This window comes from Balaenoptera ricei, chromosome 15, assembly GCF_028023285.1.
Source record: "Balaenoptera ricei isolate mBalRic1 chromosome 15, mBalRic1.hap2, whole genome shotgun sequence".
Taxonomy (NCBI): Eukaryota; Metazoa; Chordata; class Mammalia; order Artiodactyla; family Balaenopteridae; genus Balaenoptera; species Balaenoptera ricei.
Genome location: NC_082653.1, coordinates 5,633,316 through 5,657,719, shown reverse-complemented (window position 1 = coordinate 5,657,719; position 24,404 = coordinate 5,633,316). Strand labels below are relative to the sequence as shown.

At 41.3% G+C, this 24,404-nt stretch overlaps 1 protein-coding gene across 2 annotated transcripts; it reads left to right on the top strand.

Moving 5' to 3' along the window:
* The first annotated feature begins 9,770 nt into the window (after window positions 1-9,770).
* On the top strand, window positions 9,771-22,391 carry SPO11 (SPO11 initiator of meiotic double strand breaks). Of its 2 annotated transcripts, XM_059897771.1 has the most exons (13): window positions 9,771-9,901; window positions 11,725-11,838; window positions 13,137-13,225; window positions 13,647-13,713; window positions 13,946-14,054; window positions 14,399-14,482; window positions 15,191-15,227; window positions 15,519-15,628; window positions 17,928-18,027; window positions 18,445-18,482; window positions 19,416-19,492; window positions 21,676-21,787; window positions 22,272-22,391. In XM_059897771.1, exons 1-13 carry the CDS (start codon window positions 9,771-9,773, stop codon window positions 22,389-22,391), a joined length of 1,188 nt encoding a protein of 395 aa, XP_059753754.1. The 2 variants fall into 2 exon arrangements, with proteins under 2 accessions (XP_059753754.1, XP_059753755.1); XM_059897772.1 differs by lacking the exon at window positions 11,725-11,838.
* The last annotated feature ends 2,013 nt before the right edge of the window (window positions 22,392-24,404 follow it).

Here is a 24,404-nt window from a genome sequence, read left to right as displayed (position 1 = left end):
ATGGGATCGCTCTGTTTGGGATAACATGGCAGGATGTGAGCTCACAGCTGCTGCTAACCATATCAGCCATCATGTGGGAAGAGCCTGCCTGAGAATGAAGACAGCAGGAGAAAGCAAAGTGGAGGGATGGAAAGATGCAGATTTCTGAAAGTATTCAATAATATTTGAGCTCCTGCATCCAGCTAAGCCTGAAATCCCTGGACTTGCGGGTTAGGTAGTTTGTGTTGCTTTCCTGTCACTCCCAATCAATAGCGCCCCAACTGATTCACATGCACACATCGGTAGATGGACACCAGGAACTGGGGTGTGGTGGTGGAAGGAACACCGGGCAGGATGGAAAATGAGAGGAGACAAGTGTGGGAGCAGTGGACGAGGAGGGCTGAGAGCTACATGCTTGTGGTGGTTCTCTGTGTCCCTCAGCACAGATGACAAAGTCCTCACCACCACCTACACAGCCCTGTGGCATCTGGCCCGTCGTTACCTCTCGGGCCCCATCTCCTCTTTCGCCCCACGCCCGTCCTCCATTCCAGCCACACGGCCTCTGTATCCATTTTCTCTGCTGTGTAACAAATCACCCCCAGAGTTAGCAGCTTAGAATAACACCAACTTATTAGCTCACAGTTCTGGAGGCTGGAAGTCCAGCAGGGCTGACTGGGCCCTTCACCCAGGCAGAAGTCAAGGTGTTGGCCAGCTGTGCTCTTGTCTGGAGCTGAGGGTTCTCCTCTGAGCTCCTGCCGGTAACTGTCAGAACTCCATTCCTGTGGTTGTAGGACTGCAGTCCCCACCTCCTTCACAGTTTTCAGCTGGGGGCAGCTCTCAGGTCCTAGAGGCCACCTTGCATGTGCCTCCCTCCACCTTCAGCAAGCAACAGCACATGGCATCTTTCCTGTGCTTCAGTCCCCCTTGACTTCCCTGCCAGAGCCAGAGAGAGCTCTCTGCTCTTAAAGGGCTCAACTGATTAGACCTGACCCACCTGGCTCATCTCTGCATCTCAAGGTTAACTGACTTGCGACTTTAATTACCAATGCAAAGTCCCTTTACAGCAGTAGCTGGATTCGTGTTTGGTCGAATGACCACAGGCTGGAATCTTGGGGGGCTGCCTTTAGAATTCTGCTGACCACAGCTTCCTTGTTCCTCAAACATCCCAACCAAGTACCCCCCCCCCGGCAAAAGACTCGCACTTGCTCTTCCCTCCTCCAAGAAAGCTCTCCCTGCAGGTGGCCACGTGGCCTGCCCCTCACTTCATTCAGGTCCCTGTACAGACGCCACCTCCTTCAGAAGCCTTCTCAACCTCCCATCAGAGTCATCAACCCCGTCACTCTGCAGCCTCTTAACCCAGCTTTGTTTTTCTCCCTAGAGCTGAAGTGCTCTTACAGATTTATTTGCTCTGTCTCCCCCGCTGGACTCTAAGCCCTGGGGACAGGGACTTGACTTTGTTTGCGGCATCTGGCACAGAGTAGATGCTCAATAAGTGTTTCTTAAATTTCTTAATGGTCTTAAGTAGTCACCCCGAGGTCATTCTCACGTTCGTCTGCCAGTCCTGGCTCCACGGGCAGCAGAGTGAAGCTACAGCCGAGAGCCCAGGCAGCAGAGCCAGACTGCCTGCCTCCATGTCATAAGGGCCGGTCCCCCCTTCATCGGCGACACAGGGAGAATTTTCGTACCTGCCTCACAGGGTGTCTGTAGGTGCTAAATGAAAGAGTCCAGGTAAGGTGCCTGGCACCCACATCAAAACCCTAAGGTGGCACGGCTTCCTACCCTCAGATAGGCAAAAAGTAAAGAACGCTGACATGATCAAGGGTTGGCAAGGATGTGTGTGACAGGGGCTTCCACTGAGACTGCAGGGCAATGTAATCCCTTAGAGATTCATTTGGCAGAATCCAGTGGAAGTGAAGAGGAGGAACCTGTCCTATTCCTCCTGGGAGGCAAGCACAGGACGCCTGGTAATGACACTGCTTGCAATCACAGCTACCAACGTATAATGCTTATACCGATACAATCTTACCGGCACACCCACAGATGCTGCTGGCAAGAATACGGCTGCAGTTGATGGCCAGACGTGAGCGTAAGAACGTTACATAAACAACCTCATTTCACCTGTATCTCCATTTTACAGATGAGAAAATGGAGGCTCAGAGAAGTGTAAGTTACTTGCTCAAGGCCACACACGGCTGGAGAGTGGCAAAGTTCTGACCCACGCCCTAGATGGTGGATAGGGTGGGAAGGGGAGGAGGGGCAGGAGGAGGACGGAAAACAGCAGAGAAGACAAAATGACAGCATCAACACACCACAAAGAGCACTCTCTTCTGCCAAATGCTAAACAGAGCTACCACACAACCCAGCCATTTCACTCCCAGGTACACACCCAAAAGAGAGGAAACTACACACCCACACAATGTTCATCCACAGGAATGTTCACAGCAGCATTAGTCATAAAAGTGGAAATGATGTAAGTCCCTCAACTAATAAGTGAATAAATAAAATGTGGTATGTCCATACAGTGGAATACTTTTTGGCCATAAAAAGGGATGAAGCACGGATACATGCCACAATGTGGGTGAACCTTGAAAACATTATGTTGACTGAAAGCAGTCAGTCACAAAAGGGCACACCGTGTATGATTCCATTTACATGAATTGTCCAGAACAGGAAGATCTGTAAAGACAGCAAGTAGATTAGTGGTTGTAGGGGCTGGGGGAGGGGAGAATGAGAAATGACTGCTAGCAGGGGCAGGGTTTCTTTTGAGAGGGACAAAATATTCCAAAATTAGACTGTGATGATGGTTGCACACTCTGGGAATGTACTATAAAAACCATTGAATTGTATCCTTTAAGAGGGTGAATTTGGGGGCTTCCCTGGTGGCGCCATGGTTGAGAATCCGCCTGCCAGTGCAGGGGACATGGGTTCGATCCCTAGTCCGGGAAGATCCCACATGCTGCAGAGCAACTAAGCCCCATGCACCACAACTACTGAGCCTGTGTTCTAGAGCCCGCGAGCCACAACTACTGAGCCCACGTGCCGCAACTACTGAGCCCACGTGCTACAACTACTGAAGCCCGTGCGCCTAGAGCCCATGCTCTGCAACAAGAGAAGCCACCGTAATGAGAAGCCAGTGCACCGCAACGAAGAGTAGCCCCCGCTCGCCGCAACTAGAGAAAGCCCGCGTGCAGCCACGAAGACCCAACGCAGCCAAAAATAAGATAATAAATAAAATAAATAAATTTATAAAAGAAGAAAAAAGAAGAAGGTGAATTTTATGATATGTGATTATATCTCAATAAAGCTGTTTTCAAAATATGTTCTAAGGGGCTCTGGTTTTCTGAGCGTTCACGGGGAAAGGTTATGAAAAAATAAGCTTGGCAAATTCAGGTTTAACAAGCTCAGTAAGGTTTTTAATGCAGGACTTCTCAGAGCCTTCAATTCGTAGATATGCACAGGGACACTCCTAAGAGGAACATGTCCTAATAATAGATAATGCTTATTGAGTTTTCACAATGGGCCAGACATACACTAACTCATTTACACATATTAACTAATTTAGTTCTTATGCTAACCCTATGAGGTAGTTACTATTATTACCCTCGTTTCACACATGAAGAAACTGAGACCCAGAGAGGTTGAGAATCTTGCCCAAGATTACACAGGCAGCAAGTGACAATGTCCAGAATTGAACCCAACGAGCTTTGCTCTGAGATTCATGCTGGACTGCATATCTCGATGTAGTATACAGCATTTCCAAAACATGTTTGACCATGGCTTACTTTAATAAAAAGAATCCCGAAATATCTGCCTTCTCTCCAGCTTCAAGGCCAGCACCCTGGTCCAGGAGCACATCCCTCCTGAGCAAGTGCAATTCCTTTCCCAGCCCCCCGGGGGTCTCCTGTTGCCTGTGCACCAGGGTTTCTCAACCACGGCACGGTTAACCTTTGGGACTGGCTCACTCTCTGCCGGGGGGGCTGCCCTGTGCCTTGTAGGGGGCTTCACAGCATCCTTGGCCTCTCCCTGCTAGATGTCAATAGCACCTTCTCCCCAAGTTTGACAGCCAAAAATATCTCCCAACATTGCCAGATGCTCACAGGGACAAATTGCCCAGGTCGGAATTGCTGCCTTAGAAGAAAGTCCCAATTCCTCACTGTGGCTGAGAAGCTCCTGATGGTCTGGCCTTGCCCACCTCCTCGCCTACCACCTTCCGGTACCCACACCCCCCAGCAACAGGGGCCTGCTCTCTGATCTTCTAACTCTCCAAGCGCGGCCCTCTGGCTCTTCACATGTGTTCTTCCCTCCGTCCTTCTTCCTCATTATTCAGGTTTTCTCTGTCCACCTTCTTTGCTGTTTTCTACTCAGTCACTCACTCCCCTAATACTCGGATTTGTTTTCCCTGTAACACACCATTATTGAATTTATGATATGTATTTAGTTTTTTCCTTATAATCTGTTCTCCCCACCAAAACACCAGCAACGTGTGTGCGGACGCCTGGTGATCTTGTTCGTTGAATCTCTGGTGCCAAGAAGAGCCTGGGTACCCGGCAGCCGCTTGTCTCTGAGTGCTGGATGAATCATGAGCCTGTCAACAGGTAAATCGGGAAGCTCTCCTGGCGCGTGCCTGGGCACGGTCAAGACTGGCGATTGGAGGGGAAAACACCTGAGGAGTTTTATCAGTTTTATCACCGTGGCTGTGGGCATGGAACATGCCTTCTGGTCTTTTGTAAAAGGTCTCTTTCTTTCAAAACCGGTTGCCAAGAGGTCTTTAAAAAGGAAAACACACAAGAAGGAAAAGAAACAGCAGAAGAGGAGGACGAAGATTACTTTAAAATTTTTAAAGTCTTCTTAAATGAAAGCAAGTCTCTGCTTAGTGTCGGCTGATTTTCCAAATAAAGCAGGGACTAGACATTGGAATGGGAATGGAAAGCAGCGGTGGGGCGTCTCAAGGTCACGGCTTCGGCAGTCTCAACAACGGGGTGGGTGGAGGAGAGCGATGAGCAGTCCACTTGGGGTGTGAGGAGGAAGGAAATACAAGGCAGAGGGCATGAGTCAGCCTGGGCTGGGGCCACCCTGAGCACCAGGAGGCAGAGAGAGAGCCGGCTTGAGGAACCTTCCTGGCAAATCCACAGGATACGGCTATGCGCCGGAAGGAACTGCAGCTTCTAAAGCTCTCCCCAGATTTCCTCCTCCGGGGTGGTCTTCTGTGAAGGGATTTTGAACTTTGCAAGGATTTTGCTGCGCACAACTAAGCCTCCTGAGCTCGGCTTCTCCTTCTGTTAATGAGAGGCTCAGGCTTGCTTGGAATGTCTCGACCTGGAAGCCCCCGCCATAGTGGCCCTGGGAGGTTAGACTGGAGGCCCTAAATATTTCCAACCACCTATTAAATATTTTTATTAAAAAAAAAATCAAACCAGAAACAGTCAAGTCCCCAAGTCTTACCACCAATTTACAGGAACTACCAGGGATAGAAAAACATGTTAAATGACACCACAGAGATGCAACCCACAAACTCTCAATTGCACAAAGCTCTCTGGGACAAATGACTAGCTGTCTCCAACAAATAAATGGCAAGGAAGGAAAAGAGGGAATCCTGTGCAATTACGGAGTCTTAAGAGACACATCAACCAACAGCCACATATGGATGCACCTTGTTTGCATTTTGACAAGAACAAAGTGTGAAAACAATTCATGAAACGACTGGGGAAATTTCAACAGTGATGGGATATTCAGTGCTATTAAAGGATGATTGTGAATGCAAGTTTTGGTATGATAATGGGATCATGATTATTTTTTAAAGAATCCTTATTTTTTAGAGATATTTGTTCAAATACTTGTGGAAGAAATGATGCCTGGGATTTGCTTCTAAATAATCTGGAATGAGGTGGGGGAAGGGGAGGATGTAGATGGAAAAAGTTTGGCCGTTTGGCCGTGATTGACCAATCATGGCAGCTGCTGTTGGGTCTGTGGTAGTAGATTACATACCCTCTCCCTAAAAACAAACAAACATGACTTCATCAATCAGATGACCTACAAGCTTACAAATATTTTGGTGCTCTTACTAAAATTCAGTTTAACTTTCTTTATTGCTCTGCTTTACATCATACACCCAGGTATATAATTCCTGGCTATGAAAAATGGGTGAATTCATTCATCAGTACTAAATTACCTTGACTTGGAGGCAGTATCATATAGTGGCTGAGAGTAGAGAAACTATTCCTGTCTGTGCTTTGTCATTTGCATCCCTAGGAAACCCAGTAAATATACTTCTCGGAGCCTCAACTTTCTCTCCTGTAAAATGGGAGGGAGTAAGTGAGATTTTGCATGTGGAGCACTTGGCCGAGTGTATGACCGTCAGAAAACTGCAGTGACTATTATGACCAGTGGCAGCAATACCAGAAGAGTGCAGAGTAGGGTCTATTAATATAAAAAAAGTATGCTTATTCAGGCATCTGCAGAAAGATGACTGGGATGAAATACTACAAAGAGATTACAGAGAGATAATCCCACAGGGAGTCATTCATTCATTCAACAAACACAACTGAGTAAGTACCTTCCATGTGCCAGGCCCAGGGGAACTGGGGCCACTGTCTGAGCACAGCCCCTGCTCTCCTGGGGAGAGAAAGGAGGGCATGTTGAGACAAGGGGAAAACAGGGCTCAAGACTTAGGGGCAGTGCAGGGAGATGTCCAGACCAGATCTGAAGGACATAGGAGAATTAGCCAGGTTGGATTTAGGGAGGGAGGGCGGAGAGGTGGGACGGAAAAAAGGACAAAGCATTCCAAGCTGTTAAGGGAAGAGCAAGTGCAAAGGCCCTCAGGGCAAGAAGGACTAATTCCAGGCTCAGAAGGATCACAGAGTCCCAAGCAGGACAAATGGAGGTGGGGCAGTGAGTGGCTGCAGCTGGGAGAGGGTTTCTTTCATTTTTACTTCATACCTTCTGAATTACGAAAATATTTTATGGAAGCATGTGTCATTCTTATAATTTTTAAGAAGTTAAAAAAACACAAAAGTAAAACACCTTATAAAGCCCCAGGAAGTAAAGAAATTATGAGAGCATTTTCTCTACTCTTTTCCTCTCAAGAATTCTACAATATGTTAAAATTCATTCACATTTGCTTGAAAAAAAAAAAAACACTTAAAAAAAATCTAACATGCACAGCACCCTCTCCCGCCGGGTTTGCTGGAAGGGCCTCCCCATCCTTCCCCACCTCCTTTCCCTTTTTTGGTGCGTTAGACATGGAAACGATAACTGCACCTAATTTCAGCGACGCTCTTTCCAACCCTCATGGAGGCTCTGGCCCTCAAACAAGTTTCTAAGTGACAGGCTGAGCTTGGAGGAAAGACCCACTAGTAAGGTTTGGGGAAAAGCTTTTCATTTTCCCAACGGAATGCCGTTTGAACACAATTTGGGGCGTCCCCCCACCCCCTGTCCCTGTGCTGAGCACAGCCGGCCAGTAGGAAGAAAGAACTTGGTACTGGGACTGCCCTGCAAAGTGGCGTCTGCAAGTTTCCTCTGCAATCTGTTGCTAGGGGTGGAATATCTGTTTTTCTGGTTTCCTCTCAGCCTGGGGCTGGGCTTCACTTTGATGTGAAGGAGGTGCACGGTGTGCATGCGAGTTACCTGAGTGGAGGTGGAGACCTGAGGGCAAGGCTGCAGCTGCCTGGGAGGAGGGCTAAGGCCTCCCCCTTTGGTCTGCGCAGTGGGAACCCCAGCGAGGCCCTTTCAAGTCTGCACCTTGCGGTTTCTCCCCACAGGAAGGCCAGCTTTATTATGGGTTTGTTCCCTTCACTGTTTTGATCCCCTCCCAGGGCCCCCGCCCAGCTCAGGACCTTTCATTCCATGTCAGGTCTAGTGAGGCCGCTGGCTCCTGGCTGAGCGTAGCGCTACGTGATACAGAAGGGTCTGCCCTCCTGAGAGACAGTGATCAGTGGTCAGATGGTTTCTGTCCCAGGAGAGAGGTGCCTCCCAGCAGACAAGCCTCAATGGTGTCATTGACTCAGCCTCTCCCTTCAAAGGCCTTTTATTGTTTGTTTCTCATGGAGAACCCACCTGCTGCAATGCCTTCATCTGAAAGATGTAAAAGCTGAGGCCGGAGGGGTAATTCCACCACCAAAGAAACCCCCGCAAAATTATGATGCATTCCCGGCCAGACCCTCAGTGGTGCCTCATAATCTAGCGGTAAGAGCTCCACTGGGGAGTCAAGGTTTACCTGCCAGCTCCGTCGCCGACCACAATGCAATCTTGCCCAAACTGCTCAGCCTCTCCAAGCCTCAGTTTCTTCACCTGTGAAATGGGGAGAATAATTTTTACAGCTTAGGGTTGTTGATTTAAGTCACCCTGCCAATTTAATTATTTAAGTGTTCACCTGTTTCTCCTCAATTCCCCCCTTCCCCTAGACTGTGAGTCCCCTAAAGGCAAGGACTCTGTCCGCCTTGCTCACAGACGTGACCTCAATAACTACAAGTGCCTAGTGCAGGGTAGGCGGTGAGGAAGTATTTGTGTTGATAATAACGAAGGCCCTCAGCACCTGGCTCGGCACAGACACTCATCGTTATGAACAGAGGGAGTTTGTTATTTATGATGGGAAAGCAGGTTTTGTTTCAACACTATCAAATCACCAGGAACTGAGGGAACAAAATAGCTCTCTGGAGAGGGCCTGATGTCAGGTGGCTCTTCTGGGGCAAAGCCCCCAGGACCCCAACCATAAAGGACCTGTTCCCACAGGCTTCAGAGCCACCTTGCTCCAGGGCCTCTCCCGCTGTCCTCTCTCTCAAAGAAATGTCCCCCAGAGGCAGGACTCCTTCCGCGGGGCTTCAGAATTCCTATCTTCTGCTCTAGAAGAGAGCAGGGGTAAAGGCTCAGCTCACCAAACCTGCGAGGGCAGGGTTGCTAGGTTAAAATACTGGACGACCAGTTAAATTCGAACTTCGGACAAACAATGAAATAATTTTTTAGTAAAAGTATGTCCCAAAGATTGCGTGGAACCTGGTTATCCTTAAAAAAAGTATTCACTGTTTATCTGAAATTCAATTGTAACTGAGGGTCCTGTATTATAATTTGCTAAATCTGGCAAGCCAACAAAGTGATGGAGTTGGGATGTTAACCCAGGCCTGCCTGAGCTTGTGGGCCTCACTTTCTCCTCTCCTGCAAAATCCCCATGATCATATTAGGAAACTCTTGGCATGGTTATGGGAATTAAAATAGAGAGGCTGAATGAAATGGGCTTTTAAGCCCTCAACTACTTCATAAATGTTAGCAAGGGCAGGAATTTTGTTTGCCTTGATCCTGAGCTGAACCCAGTGCCTAGAGCTGTATCTGACACACAGTTGGATAGCCATAACTATTTGTTTCAGTGAAAAACCGCTGGTGCTACTGTCCATAAATACCCCCCCCCCCCAAAAAAAAGACATAAAACAATTTCAAGGTCCCAAATCTAGGTCCCACATTCCAAGCACACCCTTCTGGTCCCTTATGCTGGTCCCCATACTTGCCAGACGGCGCCCAGACAACGGTCCCTCACTTTGCCTCCCAGGTAGGATTGCACCTGAGAGAGCCCCGCGCATGCACGCCTCACTCAATGGAGATGCTATGCGCATGCGTTGGTCCAGCTCCGCCTGGGGCGAGGGGGGGGTGGTGGTGAGGAGTGCACATGCGCGGTCAGCCCTCTCCAGAAAGTGCGGGAAAGGAGCTGCGTCCTTTCCCGGAAGTGCTCTGTGGGTGCGGGGAAGGGCGATATCAGCCCAAGTCAAGTTCCTGCTCTTGGACACTTTCATTGCCGGGCGGTCCTCATGGCCTTTGCACCCAGGGGTCCTGAGGCCTCGTTCTTCCAGGTTTTGGACCAGCACAGGGCTTCCCTGCTGGCCGCCCTGAGGAAAGGCGGCGGGGAGCCCGCTGGCGGGGGGATGCACCTGGCCTCTAGGTATGAGGGCTCCTTCTGGGGCGCAGACGCCGGGACTTGGCGAAAAACTTCCTCGGCGCAGCCGGGCTTGAGGTGTTCTGTGGGGAAATGCTGGACCCCCTTCCCGTCTCCCACTGTGGCGGCCCCAGGGTGAGGCCTGTTGGGCCCGCCAGCCCTGAACCCCGAGAAAGGCCCTTGTTTAGCGACCCCCTTTCTCTGCTGTTAACTTATTTTGAACTCAGAAAGCCTGGTGACAGACCACCCTCCCCCCCATGTCTTCTAGAATGTTCCAGGAGCAACCCCACAGCTGGGTTCACGAGTTTTTGAAATCCTAACAGTTTGGGGGAGTTTAGGGCACAGTTTGGCCTTGTGTTTGTTTAAAAAAAAAAAACAAAAGTGTAAAAATTTAGAAGTTTTCAGGCTTTTTTTTTTTTTTTTTGGAAGGGGGGAAAGTCAATGTTGTGAGTTCTCAATAAGTGTGTTTTATCAAAATGAACAAGGAAGTCAACACATTTTAAGTGGTTTCTAGTGAGGCAATGGGGTTTTTGACTTCGAAGTGAAGAGAATGTACACTTCTTTAAATCGATTAAAGCAGTTAGAGGTTAGCTCAGAGTGCGGTGCTGATAAAATCAGTTACGAGATTCTCCAGCTGCCCAGCTTGGAGTTAACTACAGAAATTATGTTTACATTATTCACCACTTTTACTTAAAATGCTCTGTTGTTCTGCTTCCTTGATCTGCTTTTCCCATTTATCTGCAAACTTTTTCACTTAAACAAATTACTGCCTTTTACTTTTAAGCCCAAACCAACTACCAAAAAACCAAAAAGCCGGAAAAACCCACAAAAATTTTTTTACAAAAGGATTTAGTTTAAGGGAGAACTGGGAGTGAAGGAAAGAAAGGGGTGGAAGTCCCTTTTTACATTTCAGATGGAAATCTGGTTGTTTTAAAGTTGGTCATAATGTTATTGTAACTTTTTTTTTCCAGGCTGGAAAAATGAGATATTTGAATCAGGTTTTGCATCCCACTATTAGAAAATATGAAATGTTTTAAAATTTATTTTCTGATACATGCATTTTCAATGAAAACTCTGATGTTTCTGTGGAAATTAGAACACTACATTTTGTGCATTTTCTAGATTTAATATGAGTTCCCTTCCTAGGCAATATTCTTACGGTGTTTATAACAGAAAAACATTTTTTGAAGCTGATGGCTTGTGAAATTAAAAGTCAGCTGACAGAAAACTGGGCTAAGTCTTAATAATTTTCTGTGGTGTAGTAGTTGCCAAGTCCTTTTATGGTAGTGATTAAACTTTTTCTTTTTGTGTCACTAAAATTCAAAAGGGCTGATTTATGGCATGAGATCAATTAAGGTAACGTGCTACAGCACGAAGTTTTTCTTTTGAAATATTTTCGCTTTGCATTTTGGGGAAATTAATTCAAAGCAAGTATTACATCAATTTTAATTAAAAGATTTATCAGTAGTATTTCAAGTCAATGAGTTTGTATTTAAAGTAGGCTGATATGAAGAGTAGATAAAAATATATTTATAAATTATATTGTCTAGTCATTAAAAGGGAGATATTACTTCAATTGGTAATTGAGAAGTAAAATTACAAGCAAATGAAATTTCTCTGTAATTCACCACTATAAATACAGTTGTTGTTTTAATGCATTACTGTTGTAAAAATTTAGTGGGAGAGAATATCATTGACATATATCACCTAGTCTTAAAAAACAACCAATGAAACTAAAAATTACTTTAATATTGATCTGGGGAAATGTTACATACTTTAAAGGTCTAATTTAGAATTAAGATTGAATCATGGTGTATTTATTGTTTCAGTTCTGAGGTTCTTGCATCTATAGAAAATGTTATCCAAGACATAATCACAAGCTTGGCAAGAAATGAAGCACCTGCATTCACAATAGACAACAGATCAAGCTGGGAGAATATAAAGTGGGCATTTTGCATTTTTTACTTTTAAATGCAGTATCTATGTCATTATTTGAGTTTGAGTTCGAGTTCTAGTTGGATTTAATTCTTTTTATTGCCTTTACCCTGCCAAAAAGATCTAAGGAAGTTTACAAAATACATACCATACAGGCAGGTTTTATAAACTAGAAGTAGGTGTGAAAGATAAGGCAAAGGGAAAACAATGCTAGGAACAAAAAATGGAGCACCAAAAGGGGTTAGAATTCAAAATGCATATGATAAAGTCTCACAGTCCTGCTAAAAATAGGCTCCAGACTTGGATCTAAGCTTTCTAGCACTCAAAAGGGGGAAATAGCACCAGTGGAATTCTCATCTACACTGCAAAAGCAAACCACTTGCTCAGGGGAGCTACAACCAGTCCTGATACTGAGACCAAAATAAATGTATCCTGAACATAGAGCACATTTTGATGGCTCTTTCCCCTAGCAAATCTCCCCCTGCTAAGTCCTGTGTCCAAGAGGGTAAAATCAGCAAACAGCTTTATCTAAGTCCTGGAACCTAGTTACATAGTTTGTTTCTTTCAGATCATCAACCTGTAGACACTTTCCACTTAATAATGAAAAACACTACAAGAATAGTCTTCAATAAGAGTTACAGAAACAGAATTAAAGTAATTTTAAGGCTCTTTAGGCACTAAGTATTCTTTTATGATCAATATAATTAATGTAACTGTAAACTTTTGAATCATATTTTGTAAGATGGATCTTGAAGCAGCTGTCACCTAGCCTATTTGCCTGGTGCCTTCTGCCACCTTTAGGACAGGCTTGGCAGTTCAATTTAACAACCTAGTCTAAATTGTTATTTCATTTACTGTAACTTTGGGGGTAAATTAAACAAAACATTTCAAAACTTATTATTAAATTGAGTAAAATTATTAAATAAACCAATCAATTAAATAAACCAATCAAGAAAATGAGCAAAATGCTAATAAAATTGTGAAATATTTGGTAATAGTTCACATACCCTAAATATCTTCCTGGGAAAGAAAGAAATACACACACACACATCATAATTAAAGGTATTTAATTCATGTATTTTATACACTTGCTTTTAGTGCCTCTGTATGTTGCAAAGCTAATTACCTAATTACCACCTGGAATTATCTAAGCTTATAAACGAGGTTATCATAATATATCAGTGCTTACATTGAGAAGAAATGGGGATTTAAATGATGTTCAGAAGAGGACATTAAGTGTATATTGTTTGGTGTTCAGAAGTTAATTCTTTTTTATTCTATTCCCTTGCTTTAAACAAAATGACAGGTTTGAAGATTCTGTGGGTCTTCACATGGTATCTCATTGTACCACAAGAAAAATCAAAAGTGATTCACCAAAATCAGTTAAAAATTTTGGTAAATTAATCTTTCTTAGCTTTCTGTAGTAAAATAAATAATTTTGGTTACCTTCTGGGTTATAGTTTTTCCTAGCTAAATAATTTTACTTGTTCTTTAATAGGCCACCCTGTACTTGAAATACATTTATAGAATTTTGCATTGTTAATAACCATGGAAGTAAAGTATTATTTCAAAAGAAATTTTCAAGATGCATGAGTCAGTGGAAAAGTATTCTCTCAATTTTGCTGTACATAGAGCAATTAATTTTATCTGATTCTTCAGGCAATTATTATTCTGTACTTAACACTTCTATTTTGGGAGGATAATTTTTGTAATATTGTGGAAAGTAACTGAGGACAGTTAAAATCCTTGATAGCAGTATGTTTTGAATTCATAAGAAAAATGATGAGTAACTTGTTTACTGCATCTTATTTTCCAGCGCTAATTCTTAAAATATTGTCCATGATTTATAAATTAGTACAGAGCAACACTTACGCAACCAAACGGTAAGTACATTGTTCTAATAAATTACCCTTTAAAATGCAGTGTGAGATTTAGTGGCATTAACTTTCATTATATGTTTTGAAAAGTTACATAAAACTAGGCTATGGGTAGTAAACTACTTTGCTTGTATGTTGCCTTCATCCACTTAAAGCTTTCTTCAATTAATACTCCAATACTTATCATATTCAAAGAGAATATGGTTAATTAAAATATATATTTTTAAAATTTTCATAGAGACATATATTACACCGACAGCCAACTCTTTGGTAACCAGACTGTTGTGGACAATATTATCAATGATATTTCCTGTATGTTAAAAGTGCCGAGGAGAAGTCTGCATATAGTAAGTAGCATTTCATACAAAACATTTTAAGACAAAACATATAAAAATTGTAATAGAAGAATAAATGTAATCTGTGCCTTCTTTCCATATTTTTGATACTATGTTTTTCTCACTATGAATTTAAATCATCTATTCTCATTGTATTCCCTTGGATAACTGAGCCAAAACAGATGAATTATCAAATATTTTTCATTTCTAAATGCTCTTACATATTTTCTCCTTTATTTCTTAAATTCCAGTCTGAGCCAAAATACATATAATTTAGCAGGTGAACATGAGAAGGGACTTAGAAGCATAAAGTAAACTCAAGAAAAAGGTTTCAGATATGTCTATTATTTTTTCAGTTATCTACATCAAAAGGTTTAATTGCTGGCAATTTAAGGTATATCGAGGAAGATGGCACCAAGGTGAATTGTGCATGTGCAACAGTAAGCATCATTAATGTTTTCATGTGTTTTAACTCCATTTCAGATCGTTTGTTTTTGAAATGCATTTTATTTACTGCCTTGTTATGTAGTTTGGAGCTTAAGATTTTAAAATAAAATCGATGAATATGTATATGCTGTACAGGGTTGTACATTAGTTTCAAAATATGCCAGTTGCCAAATGTCATATTGAAAGAAACAAACATACACATTCCTTTTTAAAATACACTGTTGTTTTCAGGCAGAGCATGACCTGACCCTTTTAGCATGGTTATTTATGTAATCTTCATAAAATTTTCTGGTTCTGAAATTAATGTTTGTTACTAAACTATTTGTTAGGCTTGGTACGTAGAAAGCCCACAGTACTGAACTATCACAGAAGTTTGGAAAGGGCCAGCTCACCATTTTGGAAAGAGGAGAATGACACCTATGAGATCCTGCATAAGGAAGTCTTTCCTTCATCAGTTTCTGCTTTTTAAGCCATATATCTATAAAATTTCCAAGAAATTCTCACCTTCTGGGAAGTAGTTTAGGTCATATGTCTGTTTTCTTACTGAAAAGTAAATCTGTTTCCTACTGTTTTCTTACTGAGGCATAGACCTCTGATAACAGGTGTATTTTTTTAATGAAAATATAGGATTTTTGTGATAAATTTTTAAATGTCGTTAAGCTTGCTATTTATTTACAATAAAAACTGTCTTGTTTTGTTAGGCTGTTGCTGTGCCATCTAATATTCAAGGAATTCGGAGTATCCTTTGGGAAAACTATTTAAACGTCTAGAATGTTCATTCATCCATGACTTTGATAAATCAAGCCTTCATAATGTGTAACCAACAAGCCAAACCCTGTAGTGGTCAAGATGAGCACACCATGGTCCCTTTTTTAAGATCCTTTTAGGAGCTCACCATCTAGTAGGAGAGACAGATATCTAAATACTGTGTGTGAATAGATATCTGTTTACCTTCAAATATAACCGTTACTTAGTTAGTGGTTAAATTGAAATACTCGTGCCTTAAATTTATCAGCCTTAACTTCACAGATTTAATTACAGATGCAAAATTTCTATTAATTGTAGAAAAAGATGCGACATTTCAGCGGCTCCTAGATGACAATTTTTGCACCAAAATGTCTCCGTGCATCATGGTTACGGTATATTATCTACTTTTACCACTATTCCAAGACTAACATACTACATTGGTGATTGGTAAGAGGGGTTTATAACATCATCCATAAGCTTGGACAGCATTCTGTTATCAATATGATGCATCCTTTGGGATTATAGAACAAGAATTTCCAAGGTGTTTATTTAACCATCCTCAAATCTGACTGAAATCAAATAACGCCTCCCAGGAGGCATCCTGATATAGTGTAAATGTCAGGTGCTTACAAAAGTGGATTGGTGAGAATGGAAATGACAAGGATTAGTGTGGCAGCATCATCAGTTAGACGGAGAGGGACATAACTGGATTTGGGGAGCCTGTCCAGAGGCTCTCAGGTGGTTGCTTGGGTGGAAGGATGGCAGGGGAATGATTAAGGAGAAAGGACTTAAGCAAAGGGCATTTCCAAGGCAAATCCAAAAGGACGTGGTGACCACGGGATGAGAGGAAGGAGTCAAAATGACTCTGGTGTGTGGAACTTTACCATGATGTCACCAGCGATACTACAGGGCAACTGGCGGGAAGGCTCAGTTCTTCGCGGCAGAAAGATGTTGAATGTAGTTTTAGAAATATGAATTTGAGATGATAGCAGGAAATCCTAGTGGCCTCTGCCCAGTTTGAAATGAGGGGAGAACGGTTGAGATGGCAAATGCAGACTGAGAGCTCATAAGTAATAAAGGCGCTACCTGAACCCCTGAAGTGATCTCTCAGTGGGGGTGTCCTGTGGCTCACACTTTGGTCCAGTCCTCCTCAGCTTTCACACCTCCCTGGTGAGAGTGCATGCTTGCTGGGCTGATAGGAAGCCAAGCCACTACCGACAGAGGAAGCTGCCCAGGCCCCGGCCTCTGTTCAGCTGTTGGCGTTTGAATCACGGCTGGTACTAGCGCATCGGAGATGCAAGTAAAGCTCGGCTTTCTGTCACATTTCTTTTTCTACCTTGTTTTTCCTCTTGTAGGCTGCCTCCTAGTCCTTGCCTACCTACGTGTTGGTGCTATCATGGTGTCCACTGATAATTGCTGTCTTTGCTATGGTGAAACACCCACAAGCAGCTGACCTGTAGTAGCTGTTTCTACAGAGGGGAGCTGAGAACCAAGGGCCAGGCTAGGAAGGAGCCTTTGGTACTCCTCTGTGGTCTCCTCTACCACATACATGTGTAGTCGTTCCCAAAGGAAAAAATTAAAATACACTAGCGTTCAGTAAGTGCTCATGATGTGCCAGGAGCTCTGCCGGGCACTGGATACAATAAGGGTTCCCATTTTAGTGCTGTTTTTCACATAGCAACGTGTAAAGTCTCTCCAACCTTGTGAGGTAGGTATTATTATCATCCCCATTTTAACAGTAGGACAATGGGACCCAGGAAGGTGTTTCACCGCAATCTTAAGGCTGGTCAGAACTAGGGCTGGGATTCAGGTAGTTCAGCTGCACATTGCTGTAGCCCCATAACTGTGTGGCAGGCATATTTATCCCATTTTATAAATAAAACCACGGCCAAAGACGCTAAGAAACCAACCCAACTTTACCCGCTCATGATTGGCGGAGAGGGAGTTCAAACTCAGAGCGGTCGCATGGAAAGCCCATTCTTCTCTCTGCTTGCTTCCTTCTCTGCTCCATGTTTCATTTGGTTTTCTGCTTTTTTCTCTTAATGCTATTGTAAAGCTCTTTAAATTACTTTTCTACATAATTATTGTTTTAATGGCTTCATAATACTCTTCCACTGCTTAGGGTTATTAAATTCTGAATGTAAGCCAGGTACTCTTTTAAATGCTTTATAAATCATTAAATAATTTAATTCCTATCGTAATTTTATAAGGTGTTAAGAAGCCCCAAACTTCAGAGAGTCTTCATGACTCTTTCGGGTTCATGCTGCCAAGAAGTGGCAAAGCCAGATGCCAGCCCAGGCTGTCTGGCCCCAAAGCTGGTGCATGTCACCACCGTGCTCTGCTGCCTCTCCATGTCCCTGTTGTGAGGTATTTTGGCTATTTATCATAGTTTCTGTCCTGTTAAATAACCCTGCAGTGGACATCTTTATGTATGTCAGATTTTTCTTATTTCTGTTTCTGCTGAAATATTTCCTTAGGATTATTTTCTAGGACTGGGATAATTGTCAAAGGTATGAAGTTATGTGGGCTTTTTCACCCTGTTGTATATAGTGTACATTTTTTCACAGTCAAAACCAGTCTTCCATCACCTGAAATTTAAGGTGAGGGGATCTAACTTTTAAGTTACTAACAAAATAAGAATATAGTTGGATCAGTTTCATTCTACTAAATGATTTCAATACTTGCTTTTAGGGAAAGGGAGTACCTGATCTGAACACAAGACTTTTAGTCAAGAAGCTGTGGGATACATTTCACATTCCTATTTTCACTCTTGTAGATGCTGATCCTCATGGTAATTTATTGTTGGACTATTTGAAACAATAGTCATAATAAATCATATCTGTAGTTGTGTTTTTCTGCTCATAGAACACTTTCATAAAATATTCTGGGACTTCCCTGACCATCCAGTGGTTAAGGCTCTGCACTTCCACTTCCGTGGGCACGCGTTCAATCCCTGGTCTGGGAACTAAGATCCCACATGCCGTGCAGCGTGGCTGAAAAAAAAAAAATTAAAAGAATATGATTATTAGATTAAAATGAATGACTGTAATCATTGGGGGCAACTTATCGCTGTTTTTACCGTATTAAACTGAACCATAAATTTTCCATTGGTAATGTCCACAAAAATAAAAATTGCAGATGTTAGGTATAATTATCTAGCCTATAATATGCAAGAAGACTAATTTTAAAGTTAACTTTCTTTTAACAGGCATAGAAATAATGTGTATCTATAAGTATGGATCTATGGTAAGTATAGAAAAATATTTTTCCTTTTTCACTATTGAGATATTTTATATTCACTGAAGTGATTTCTGCATTTACTTATCAGCCCCTAGTAAGCTAAGCGCCCCCAAAATGTACCGGGGAAGCTACTCTCCTAGTCTAGGGCCAGTCTATTTGAGACCTGTGATTCCAGCTTCCAGCATGACCAGTGTGACTGCCGATGACAGAGTGGGACTACCTGTGGGCAAGAGGCATTAATTATCCTCCACTTTCCTGGCCTGCTGAAGTAACTGTGGGCCCTCAGCATAGCAACATTGATCATTGATTATACCCTGAAAATTATATATAGCCTTGAATTCCGACTTCCAACCATTGGTTGAATTCCAATTCCAACCATAAGGAGAAAGGAAAAGATCACCAAACTTCACCACTAGAGACGGCAACTACCACACGTCAATGGTTGTCAAAAATGTTGTCCTGGACATCAGCATCACCCGGGAACTTGTTAGAAATGCAAATCTCAATCCCCATCCAGACCTCCTGAGTCTGGATTTCCAAGGGTGAGCGTTCCAAGTGGTTCTGACACATGGTGAAGTTTGGGAACCATTGGTGTACACCTTGAGTGTCCTGATGTATATGTTAATAGCAGATGAAAAGGATGGTGGAGCAAGGTGTTAAGGTATGGAATCATGAACAACAGTAAATGCAGGTCAGAGGGGTCATTTGTAGTTTTACTTTATAGAAAACCAATACAGAAATACTACAGAGCAGTTTTAAAACCTCCACTGAAAGTCAAGTTTAGCTAAGCCCCTGGTGATTTTTTCTTACTTCTGTGGTCTCTGGGGGTGTGAAGTCTTCAGTACTGGTCCTTCCTAATAAGTTAAAAAATTTGCTGCAAAAACAAGTATGCTAGTTCTCTGCATACCTTAGCTAATATAATTCTGCTCTTTATTTTAGGCTATGTCTTTTGAAGCCCATAATCTCACAGTTCCGGCTATTAGATGGCTTGGTCTCCTCCCTTCTGATATCAAAAGGTTAGGTGGTTAGCAGAAGTAGGATATTTAAAATGATGATTCATTGTAATATGTAATATGTAATATGTAACAGCCTAAAAAGTCACTACCTGGGAAAGCACTTAATGGTTTTTACTTACCGTGTTCACAATGACTCGGGATTATATAATTATGAATTACATTTATCCACGTTTCTGTTTCAACTACTAAAATACTTAAATATATTTGGTTAATTGAACCTTTAGCTAGCTAGAAGACATTTTTTGTTTTACCTTTATGGTTAAAGTGTTTAGTAATTTTTTTATACTTAGAAAGTATGAAGGCATTGAATCTAGTTAAATGGTAATCCTTGACAACACCATTTGCCATATGAATTAACTTTATCATAGATTTAAATTTTTAACTTCATTTAAAAATCTCATTTTAAGATTAAAGTTGAGAAATCTAAATTTTGTCATTTTTAATATATATATGTTCATTATAGAAAAACTATCATTAAGTAACAAGATAAAAGTCACCTACAGATGAACAGCTTTACTCTTGTTGATTATTTGCTGTGCATTGCCACAACTTCTTCCAAAAGAATGGAGTCATACTCTATTTTGTAGTCTGCTTTTCTCACATAACACAATGTGATCTCTTTTCCTTATCAATAAATACATTCCTAAGACCTCATCTGAATGTCTTCTTCTGCTGAGTTCCAATTCTGAGTGTGTTTATTCAGTCAGCTCCTTGCAGTTGGACGCTTGGGTGGTTTCCACGTCTCTGTTCCAATGGGTAGTGCTTTGATGGGCCATCTTGTAACTAAATCTTTGCCCGGTATCCTTAATTAGTCCCATAGGCCGAATTCCCAGAATTGCTGGGTCAAAGGGTATGCACATTTTTAAGGCTTTGACTGCCCTCTGGATAGGTTAATTATTTTGTTTTCCCTGGAGAGTAAGAGCCCATCTGTCCTTCAGCATGAGACATTATCACTTTATTCATCTCTGCTAATGTGATATTTTAAAATATTTTATTGTTTTAATTAGCCAGTGAGAATGAAATTAAACATTTATTGGATTTCTTTAAGCAGTGAGCAAACCGTGGTAACAGGTACTTATTTTATAAATATGGAACATGAACAGGTTTTGGGTAATCACTGCTTCTTACAAAATGAGGGCACCAGAGAAAACATTCAGTTTTCGTTTTTTGAATGTTTACGCTCTAGTGAATCAAAGTTTTGTCAGTTTAGTGTATATGTCATGGTCAAAATCCCTTGGGGGTCATCTATTTGTAGGAATATCATTTCTAACACAACTTGAGGACAGAGGATCTGATTATTGAGGTGGAAAACTTGAAGAAACTCTAGCTGCATCTCATAAATTCCATCAGTGCCCTCAAAAGCCACTCTAAATAAATGTACAATCAAAGAAAAAAGTGTGATAGCAACACAAACATGGCTTCAAGGGAAATCCTCTAGGCCTCCCTTTCAATCAAATTGTCATCCTATTCAGGAGCTGCCACTGGCAAATGGTCATAATTATGGGGACATTGAAAAAGACTGTTTGAAACTGGAGCTCTCCTGAGAAATCCAGGATTTGTGACTTCAAAAAGCAGTTCACAACATAAATCCTGGACCTCTCATGTTCTATTTTTAAAACACATACCAAGATAAAATTACAATCTTTTTAAAAGTGTAAAACTAAATAGATGTGTGCATGTCTGTGTGCATGCATGAATGCATAAGTGAAAATTGATAGACTAACTTCTTCGGCCCAGAAAATTCTCAATGAATTACAGAGAATTAAGTACTCAGTGGAACCTAAAATGCCACAGTGGATCTTGCTGCTGGCCACACATAGTGGCGCTCACCGCGTCGAAACTGCGGTGCCCTGGGGGCTGCCTTGGTGTTGATACACACGATGTTAGTGTTCTCGGCATTTGTTTTATAACCAATGTCTGTCTTCCTGTCATCGTCCTGTGAGTGTGGCATGAAAGAAAACAACAACTTAAAACAGACTTCCGCTATGATCTTGAACATTTGCTGGTCTAAGACATGCCAGATCCCCCAAATTCTGTATTTAAAAGTGGATCTGTACTAATTTTCTCATCTGTTATTTCTGAGTCTCTTGAAATAGTATGATAAATAAAAATGAAATATATGTGACCTTAAAGTTACAGGAGCACTTTGTTTTTACTGATTTTTTTCATCTATTTTTTTCCAGATTAAATATACCTAAAGGTACTTTAATTCCACTGACAAAACAGGACCAAATGAAACTTGACAGTATCCTGAAGAGACCTTATATTACTTGCCAACCATTTTGGAGAAAAGAAGTACGTTTCTTTTTAAAATTCAAATGTTGTATGTTTTATTGCCTTTTACTTTAGCAGTGGCTATTTACGTAATATTTTGGAACTATCCTCCTTGAATTTTTATATAACCAACAACTAACGTGTGTGTTGTTCAGCAGTAAATGGTTGTAGAAACATTGAATTGTGAATGCTAATAGGTAAGATCAGCTGGGTGGAGCTGATCTAGTTTATCCTCACCGTAGTTATATACCCATTGTCTATGGCTGTATTATAGTTCATGAGGGAAAAAAGGAGAGAAGGAAATTATAAAGATCCCAGACCATTCCTAATTATTGAAGGAATCCATACTAATATTTTTAGCTGTAGCAGCTCCAGAATATTCTGGCTGACTTAAAGGTTATTGCCGATGGCTTTGGAGAATAAAACAAATCTAGATTTATCAGTTTGAGTTGACAGAACTGTAGCAAAGGACTCTGGTATGATTATATTTTACTTTTATTGACAGATGGAAATAATGGCAGACTCTAAAATGAAGGCAGAAATTCAAGCTTTGACCTTCCTATCATCAGATTATCTTTCCAGAGTGTACTTACCCAACAAATTAAAATTTGGAGGATGGATATAAAAATATATCAGAATATATCTTGTGATTGCAAGAGGCTTTTCGTTAGTTTTGTTTTCAGCAGTGGGTGCTGTTGTGGAAAGAACATATGGTCTTAATAAAATAATTTCCGTTAATTGTATTTTTTGTCAAAAAAAATGCTGCACTCTAATTTTCTTCAGAAGGCTTTATTTTATCCTTCTCTGTAGAGACTAATTTCTATCCTATGTTCTAACGTAAATCATAAAAGAATGTATGTTATTTTGACTTTTAAATTTTGTTTGAAAAAAATGTTTACACATGTCATCAAAGTCTGCAGAAATATTTTATTTACTTTCTACAATACAAGTAATGTTAAGGCATGGAGTATCTTATTAGTAACAAAAATAATAATAACCTAACTTTGAGAGGTTGCAAATGAATGATAGTGTCCAGCAGTTTCTTCTTAGTTATATTTTCCTTTATCTTCATAGTATAAAGGTCATACCTCATTCATTTACTGTGAAATTAGTAATGGTTATTATGAATAAATATTTGGATTGATGTAGTCTTCAGTGCTTTGTTTTGATTTTGAGCATACTTTTTTTTAATAATATACTTATTTGAAAAATTTCCCCAGCGTTGTATCAGTTCTCACCCAAATTCAAGTCACCTGAATTCTTCTCTAGTCTAGGTTTAGAGAACAAAGAACTGGTTTTAAGATTATCAGAAACCTCAAGTTTTAATAAGGCCTTTCTATAACAGTAAAGATGTGATCTTTTCCTCTCATAAACTTATCTTAATTTTTCCAGAGATGAGTTTTATGATTTTATTCTGTACTTTCAATAAAGTTTTAACTGCAGTGGAAAGTTTATTGTAATTGTAAGCAAGATTATGTATTTATAGGAGAAGTAAAGAAATGTTGGGTTAGTTTTTTACTGAGATAAATGTTAATAATAATAATAGATGTTTCTGAGAACTTGTATGTGCCAGTCACTGCTTGCACGTTATCTTATTTAATTCTCCTGAGAAGAGCCTTGTCAGGTCAGTAGTTACACTTACAGTTTACAGGTGAGAACACTGAGGATGTTGCTTGTCCAAAGCCACCCAGCCAGATGTAGCAGAATGGGGACAGTAACACTCTCTACCTCAAGAGCAGGGCCGGGTGCCGAATATTTGGGGCCCAGCGCAAAAGGTAAGTGTAGGGTCCCTTGTTCAAGAGTTATTAAGAATTTCAAAATGACAGCAGCCGAGAATTAAACCGAGCATGGGGCCCTTCTCGGCCTGGGCCCAGTGTGACTGCACATGTAGCACAGCCATGAAGCCCGCCCTGCTCAAGAGGTAAATAAGGTCAAATATAATAATGGAAGAAAATACTTGTACAGCACTTATCATGTGCCAGGTACTTTTCTAGGTGCTTTACGAACATTCATTTCATTTTCACAGAAACCCTATGAGCTAAGTACCTTTCTTATCATCCGCATTTTACAGATGAAGAAACAAACATACAGAGAGGTTAAGTAACTTTGCCAAGGTCACATAACAATCAAGCAGTGGAGCTGGGACCTAATCCCAGAGAGTCTGACTCCAGAGTTCATGCTGTAATCACGATACTGGTACATGTAAAGTGCTTCACGTTTGGCCGGGAAGGCACACCACTCAGGAAGGGTCTACAATTTCTATTGTTGGCAAGGTGTCAAATCAAGGCTCCCTGATATCAAGCCTGTGATGTCAAGCTTGTTATGTTATATTCTCTAGTCACATCAGAACCAGGTATTTCATTCTGAGAACATTTTGGTAACTGTTAATTTGACTAACTTGTGAGACTATTGAAAATTCTAAAAACATTTTATAAATCTCAAGTTTTTCTTTGAATTTATGCCATAGTCTCTCCCTTAACAGCTAATAATCATTGAATTTGGACAAGTTTTGTAAAGGAGAAAAATACTAACTTAGAAATATATGGTTAAGCTACAAAATGTCTGGATTAGGATATACTGTCAAAATGGGAAGGAACAAAAAAATCTATAATAGCCATTAAAATTTGAAAATAAATTT

Excerpts from the sequence above, each read along its gene's own strand:
- SPO11 (XM_059897771.1), top strand. The coding sequence starts at position 9,771 with ATGGCCTTTGCACCCAGGGGTCCTGAGGCCTCGTTCTTCCAGGTTTTG. Across the intron at positions 15,228-15,518 it reads TAATATTCAAGGAATTCGGA|ATTTAATTACAGATGCAAAA; the intron begins GTATCCTTTGGG and ends TTAACTTCACAG. Across the intron at positions 15,629-17,927 it reads CTCCGTGCATCATGGTTACG|GGAAAGGGAGTACCTGATCT; the intron begins GTATATTATCTA and ends ACTTGCTTTTAG.